General features: G+C 43.1%; 1 protein-coding gene across 1 annotated transcript; it reads left to right on the top strand.

The window, feature by feature from the left end:
- Nucleotides 1-1,553: 1,553 nt before the first annotated feature.
- Nucleotides 1,554-6,475, top strand: LOC138369023 (mucin-1-like). Its single transcript, XM_069331875.1, has 2 exons — nt 1,554-1,723; nt 5,560-6,475. Exons 1-2 carry the CDS (start codon nt 1,554-1,556, stop codon nt 6,473-6,475), a joined length of 1,086 nt encoding a protein of 361 aa, XP_069187976.1.
- The last annotated feature ends 1,600 nt before the right edge of the window (nt 6,476-8,075 follow it).

The raw sequence follows: 8,075 nt of genomic DNA, 5'->3' as shown, positions 1-8,075 counted from the left end.
CAGAAAAACAAATAAGCAGAGTTTCTTTCACCCTGATGTGCTTGTTCACCTAGCAGTAAATAGGTACCTGGGAGTTAGAGTGATGAAAATGAAAAAAGTGAGAAAATGGGTTCTCAGAAAATGACAAGGAGGTGTGTAAAGAACTCAACAAGAATGATGATTGTAGGAATTCTTTACAATAGAGCATGGAAAGATCCCTGAACTAAGAGGGGTGGCGATAAATCAAGCAGACTCGGAAGTTATTGAAAGTACCAAAGATGGAGGTTAGGAGGTATCTGCTCGATCTAAACATTACTTAGGCTGATCGACCTGATAGAATCTTACCAAAAGAGGATGCAAAAAGAGGGAGCAGACGCACTTTACATGGCACTGTCTACGGCGTATAACAAGTCACTGGAAACAGGAGACCTACAAGAGGGTTAGAAAACAGATAACATACTCCCAATATACTAAAAGGGAGATAGGCAGGAGGCCCTACACTACAGGCTGGTGTTTTAGCTTATATACCATGCAAGGTGATGGAGACGAGCGAGAAATAAATTTGGAGGAAAGGACTTTGTAACATACCACTAGCATGGGTTTAGAGAAGGCATGTCTCACAGGTTTAACAGAATTCTATGAACAGCAACAAGCATTAAGAAAGAGAAGGATGGGCACACTGCATTTTCTTGGACTGTCAGAAAGCTTTTGACTCAGTACCCCATAAGAGACTGTTGCATATGTAGGGAAAACAATCTCAATGCAAGAAAAAATAATAGGTGGAAAGGTGCCCCTATGGATAAGGTAGATAGAGGGAGTGGTGTAGTTTGGTACCATCAACTCGGCTCACAGCCGAGCTGATAGTTCTACGGTCTCAAGCGCGTAGCGTCCGTTGTTCGCTAATATTTTGAACAATAGTTGTAACAAATAGTTGTAACAAATAGTTGTAACAATAGTTGTAACAAATAGTTGTAACAAATAGTTGTAACAATAGTTGTAACAAAGTTGTTCGCTAATATTTTGGACCCATATAGTCCAGGAGAATGGATTGTATCTCTATCATCATTACCTTGCCTTAAAACCTTAAATTTGTATGCATTAATTAAGCTGAATCTGCTAATATTAGGAATCTACTAATCTTATGATTAGCTTATGACCATTTCAAAACCTTATTTAGATCGTCTTGAAGTAGTGAGTCCTTTTCCGTGTTTATTTCCCTCCTGAGTTTTGTATTACAGGCAAACTTGCAAATATTGCTGCTCAAACCTGAATCTAAATCATTTATATATTAAACATTCTGGGTATATACTGGTTCTGTAACAGGGCTGTTGATTTGTGGAACCAATTAGTCAGACGCAGTCAGTCACAGTGTGTTAGCTGGAGCTCCAATTGTCTTGATACTAAAAATTAAAGGTGTAGTGATTAAACTGGTGGTAGTGAGAGAGATATGAAGAGACCTTAGGAGATAGTTGGAGTCTCTGCGGGTGGAGCTTAGGCAGATAAAACACCGTCAAGAGGAAGCACGGGAGGAGAGCAGCAGTAGAGGTTCTACTTCTTGGAATATCGTAGGGGACATGGGTCTTAAGAAGACTCTGACGAGGACGTCTTCAGATGTCATAAAGACTTCCAACTCATTCGCCGTGCTGGAAAACGAGTGCTGTACAGAGACTGCAGTTCGCTCGAAAGTGAAGGCAGCGAAGGGAACGCAGGTTCCCTTCGCTTCCCTTCGCAAGCTGTTCATTAAGTGAAGGAAGTAGATAAGCGATTTTTGGTTGTAGGAGATTTCCAGATAAGCTTTTCGTGCCAGAGATAGGGATAACAGGTTATCCTTGCTATCCAAAGGCAGGAATTGGTGATATACTAAACAACATGAAAAATATGATGGCTAGAAATGGGAACAAACCCAATATTTGTATCAGTGCAGGTGGAAATGATGTAAGACGAGTCTGGGGTAAGGCACTGTTACAGAGGTTTAAGACATCAGTAGAATCAGATATGAGCAAAGGAAGAATCCTGATCATATGTGGCATTCTTCCAAGAAAGGTAGTTGGGAATAAATAGTTGTCCAGGGCACTTCATGTCAATTGCCAACTGGACACATATTGTTAAAAATCAAATGCAATATCAAACGTTGATATCTGGGAACATTTCTATGGAAGAAATAAAATGTATGCTCGGGATGGGGTGCATTTATCAGGAGATAGGGCTGTTGCCAACTCGTCAGAACCTGTGGTTGGAGGGGCTAGTTTGGGTTTAAACTGTTAGAAGCTAGTGGTATGGGAAATGATATGGAGAAAGCAGGCAATATATGTATGTGTCGGCGGGGAAAAAAAAATGGCAAAATGAACAGGGAAGAAGGGCCTCAAATAACAATACACTTAAGATATATTACACGAACAGTAGGAATCTAAGAAACAAAATAAACTATTTAAATGCTCTTGTCTGCACGGAAACAATATATATTATTGCACTTACCAAAACAATGATGAATGTAGAAAACAGAGAACTTTTAACTGAATATCATATAAACAGATTTAAACTATTTCACACAGATGGATACTTTGGACGAGGAGGAGTAGCCATATATGTTAGGGAAAATTTGAAATGTAGTCTCAAAGAGCGAACCAACACTGAGCCACACAGAAACCATTTCGTTAGAATTAAATGAAAAACCAAAAATCTTAAATATGAGTTATAGTTATATACATGCCACCAAACTTAAGACAGAATAGAAGCAATAGAAGTATTTGTGTCATGGGTGACTTTAATTTTAGCGGAATAAACTGGCTTATAAGAACAGGGAATATTGAAGCAGAATATTTTCTGGCATAAATTGACGATTACTTCCTTAAAAAACACATTAAGGAACCCACGAGTAGCACTAATATTTTAGACTGTTTCAACTAACAGGAAAACACAAAATAATGACATCGAAATAGGGACTGAGCTAAGGAACAGTGATCACAAAGAAATCAGTCTTAGCCTAGAATGGAATAGATTTATAGGAGAAAATTATGTTAAAGTGCCAGGTTTTCGAAAAGCTGATTGTAATGGCCTAAGAAATTTTTGGGAGAAATAAATTGAAAAGTCCTGGCAATGAGGGCTGTGCTGGTTTGGAGTGAGACCCTTTTTTACATCATCTAGCACTGGGTGATGTAAAAAAGGGACTTCGATGTGAATTCAGACTAAAACTTATTTATAAATATTCTAAGCAAAGCACAGGAACGTAGTATACCATACAAATTGAATAAATCTAATAATAATGACCCGAAATGAATAACAGAAGATCTGATGAACCTTATAGGTAGAAAGAGAGCTTGGTACAAATGGATTAGGAATGGGGAAGTTAGTTTAGAACAAGAATTCGTCCAACTGGTTAGAAATGTTAAAAAAAAGAGATAAGTAGGACAAAAAGAAACTATTAAATTCGCATAGCAGGGCAAGCAAAGACAAATCTTAGAGTTTTTCAGTTATATCGAACAAAGATTAGGTAAAGAATAGGTCTGATAAAAAGTAAGACAGGTCAGTTAACTGATAGTGACGAAAAGATGAGTAGTATTTTGTTAAAGTACCAGGTTTTCGAAAAGCTGGTTTTAATAGCCTAAGACTTTTTTCGGTAAAATAGATTAGCAACTCCTGGGCTTGGAGGGGAGACGACGGTCCTGGAGTTAGACGTGAACACAGGAGTAAGAGCATATGAATGAGATTAAGTCATAGTGGGAAAGTGTTGTATGAAGATTAAGAAGGCATAATGTTATTATTATTAGATTTGCCGATGATACAAAAATTGGGAAGGAAATAAACACCGAAAAACATTCACTATCACTTCAAGACGATCTAAACAAAGTTATGAGATGGTCAAAAGACTGGCAGATGCATTTTAATGCTGACAAATGTAAGGTTTTAAGACTAGGTAATTGAGGCTGGATGATAGAGTTAGAAGATTCGAGCTAGATGGTGTTGAGATTGCGAAGTTGGATTGTGAAATGGATCTCGGAGTTAGGATTAGTAAGAATTTAAAATAAAAATCATTGCATAAATGTTCGTAATAAGGCAAATAGGTCACTAGGATTTATTTATCGAAGCGTTAGTACTAAGACACATGGTGTTGTTTTCCTGCTATATTTTTATCTTGTTAGAGAAATCTAAACTGCATTTAAATTTTGAAGTTCAGTTTTGGTCGCCATACTATAGAATGGATATAAATTCACTAGAACGCGTCCAGAGTAGGATGACGAAGTCAATCCCGCAAATTAGAATCCTGTCATATGAAGAAAGGGTGACAAAGCTCAAATTACATTCTCTAGAGAGGCGAAGTTTTTGGAGTGATATGATAAATGTGTACAAGTGGATGAAAGGGGATATTAATAGCGTATTTAAAGTATCAACACTGCAGTTAAGCCTTCTGCAGTTACCTTTACTTTTATGTTCCTATAACGGCTCGGAAAGCTCCTCTTTTTTTTTCTTTTAACACCCTGGCAAACACTTCGTCTGGCTCTGGCGATTTGTTTGGCTTGAGTTTCACTATTTGTTTAATAACATCTTCCCTGGTAACTGCTAAACTAGTCAGCTATCCTCTTTCCCACCCACATAGACTTGTTCGGCAGAAGGCATAATGTTAAGTTCCTCTTCAGGAAATTCTTAGATAGCATATTTATTACAAATACTGCTCATCTCTTCATCGTTATCAGCTATCTGACCTGTCTCAGTTTTTAATGGACCTATCCTTTCCTTAATCTTTGTTCGATATAACAGATAAAACTTTTAGGATTCGTCTTTGCTTTCCCTGCTGTGCGAACTTCATAGTTTCTTTTTGTCCTCCTGTTACGAACCCAAGTTCATCGTCAGAGCACGGAGCAGTGACGTCAACGCCATCTGTGAGTCCACTCCCAAAACCCACTGCAACATGGACGACGCCATCTAGGGGCGACAGGAATATACCGGCAAGAGACGCTAGATTCCTGTCCTAGTCGGCTCGAGAGGTAGCTGGGGCTGACCTCTAGTTAGGTGGCGCCTAGAAAATCAGCGCCATCTATTGAGCAAAATAAATACAGTACAATAAAACAGAAGCGACAAATAAGCAGGGAAAAAGCAGAAGTCCTCTCCTCCATTTTAAACTTAGACCTAAATATCACAGGAAAAAGGTTATCATGTATAACCAAACTCAATTACGGGCTCACCATAGCCCGTGCTACATGGACACTCCATCTTGAAAAGCTAAATCTTTAACAACAACAACATTGAGCGAAAGGGTTTACGTCTATGTCAGATGAAGTAAGTGTTATTTCCTAGTGTCCCAGTGTACTGATGACGTGTCTGTATTCACAGAGTCGACGTAGGGCTGCTGTGATACAAGAACAGTCAGTCTACCCAGGGGAGCCAAGGTCTCTACACCAGTGAGCTTCTGCTTTACAGAAGCAGTGAGCCGCCGCCGGAAGAGGATTGTGAAGTGTTCTACTGTCTGCCTGTGGAGTGGCAGTGACGGGATTCGCCGTACCCGGGGCTGGCTGGTAGAAGAAACGACTGACTAAGGTGCTGAAGAGGAGAGTAACCAGCGAGTTGCACGACACTCCTGCCTAGGGCTCGCTACACTAGTATCTGCACGCCCACTACACGCGCTCCACGCCCACTACGCACACTCCACGTCCACAACCCGCGGCCCACGCTCACGACACGCGCTCCACGCCCACGACACGCGCTCCACGCCCACGACGCGCGCTCCACGCCCACGACGCGCGCTCCACGCCCACGACGCGCGCTCCACGCCCACGACGCGCGCTCCACGCCCACGACGCGCGCTCCACGCCCACGACGCGCGCTCCACGCCCACGACGCGCGCTCCACGCCCACGACGCGCGCTCCACGCCCACGACGCGCGCTCCACGCCCACGACGCGCGCTCCACGCCCACGACGCGCGCTCCACGCCCACGACGCGCGCTCCACGCCCACGACGCGCGCTCCACGCCCACGACGCGCGCTCCACGCCCACGACGCGCGCTCCACGCCCACGACGCGCGCTCCACGCCCACGACGCGCGCTCCACGCCCACGACGCGCGCTCCACGCCCACGACGCGCGCTCCACGCCCACGACGCGCGCTCCACGCCCACGACGCGCGCTCCACGCCCACGACGCGCGCTCCACGCCCACGACGCGCGCTCCACGCCCACGACGCGCGCTCCACGCCCACGACGCGCGCTCCACGCCCACGACGCGCGCTCCACGCCCACAACACCCGCTCCACGCCCACAACCCGCGCTCCACGCCCACTACACGCACTCCACGCCCACTACACGCACTCCACGCCCACAACCCGCGCTCCACGCCCACAACCCGCGCTCCACGCCCACAACCCGCGCTCCACGCCCACAACCCGCGCTCCACGCCCACAACACGTGATTTACACCAAAAACACATGCCCTACACCCACAACACAGGTGTTGGGGCAGATTTCTCAGATTTAGTAGCCTTCAAAACACAATCTGAAACGTTATAAATTATCTAGGGGGGAACTTTTTGAATGTTAATAATGGTGCCTGGGCGTGCTGGCCCGCCCACAGATACAATGACAGGGCAAACATTAACTAGCATCACCTCACCCGTATTGTTGGAGGTCATCTTCCTGGTGTGTGGTGGACGCCAGCATGGTGCGGGTGTTCCTGGGCGGTCAGCAAGAGCACCGACCCCGTCGCCTGCACGCGTCATACTGACTGATTTCCCACTACCACGCTCCTCTCCTCCCACTACCACGCTCTTATACTATATACAAAGATATTACAAATATACTCCATAATTCTCTGCATGCTTTCATGTCTGTGGGACATTTAACAAATATTATGTTATAGAATATTGCAGAATGTTAATTTTCAAAAGTGTACTGCCGCGCACTCGTCGCTTCATTACAAACCTTCTGCCATTTTTGGGCGTGAAGATGGGCATAGGCGATATAAATTGTATTAATTTTTATAAAATATGTTTAACTGCAAATTGCGTAGAAATTTGCAACTGTAGTTGTTAGTAATTTGCAACTGAAGATGCTGGAATTTATTGCAGCTTCGCGCTTGCTAGTAAGTTGCAGCTGCAGTTGCTAGTAAGTTGCAGCTGCAGTTGCTAGTAAGTTGCAACTACAGTTGCTAGAGTTTACAACTGCAAGTTGCAGCCTATGGTGTGCATGTGCAGGGATACGTACATGTTAAGTGATAATAATAACGAGTGTGATAGGCGTAAGCCAATGTAACATAGAAATTGTAATGGCAATTAAATCTAAAGGATAATTTCTGATCAGGGGAAGGAAAACACCAACAGTATGGGGGCGTAATTTATTACGTAGAAGTACAGGATAAATAATTCTGCAGAAGTAAAACAGGCTTCTAAGTAAGTCTTAACAAATGTATAACATAGCCGTGGCTAACTCAAAGTACACGAAACAACTTAAATTGTACACCCATAGTAAAATAAAAGTAATTTTATAACCTAGTAAGGCAAGGAATTTACTGGGTTTGCAAAGATGACAGATTAATGTTAGAGAACATAACTAAACTGATGAAAAACATTCCCGAGTCACAGAGATTATCATTCACAGACAGGCTACCAGTGATATATGCGGACTGGGAAAAGTTAACATTGGATAACGAACAAAACTCAGGAACAGATAGTTTAGAGAACCGCAGCAGTAGTGTGGAGGAGGAGACTATTGTGGTAGAAAATAACAGCAATATTGCAGAGCCAGATAATATAAACGATGAGAGCAACAGTGAGACAGAGTGCATAGATGAAGGAATTGGGACGAAAAACGGAGATGGCTCCAATAAAGAGGTAGACAAGACAGTCACAGATATAAATACCTTGAAAAATGCAAAACCGGAACACATTTGCAAATTCTACGCTAAAGGAATATGCAAATATGGAAAATTAGGAGCAAAATGCCATTTTCTGCATCCTCGAAAATGCAGGAACATGTTGGAGAGGGGTACATGCCGTTTTGGAACAGGGTGTAAATACTTCCACACTAAATTATGTCAATTTTCAATTAGGGACAAAAAATGCTACAGTCTTCAGTGTCCGGAATTCCATGTGAGAGGTACAGAGCGTTATAG

This window comes from Procambarus clarkii, chromosome 3 (assembly GCF_040958095.1).
Source record: "Procambarus clarkii isolate CNS0578487 chromosome 3, FALCON_Pclarkii_2.0, whole genome shotgun sequence".
In the NCBI taxonomy this organism is placed as follows: Eukaryota; Metazoa; Arthropoda; class Malacostraca; order Decapoda; family Cambaridae; genus Procambarus; species Procambarus clarkii.
The sequence above is the reverse complement of the archived record's forward strand: the minus strand, read 5'-3'. Positions and strand labels throughout refer to the sequence as shown.

Excerpts from the sequence above, each read along its gene's own strand:
- LOC138369023 (XM_069331875.1), top strand. The coding sequence starts at position 1,554 with ATGGGTCTTAAGAAGACTCTGACGAGGACGTCTTCAGATGTCATAAAG. Across the intron at positions 1,724-5,559 it reads CTTCGCAAGCTGTTCATTAA|GGCTCGCTACACTAGTATCT; the intron begins GTGAAGGAAGTA and ends ACTCCTGCCTAG.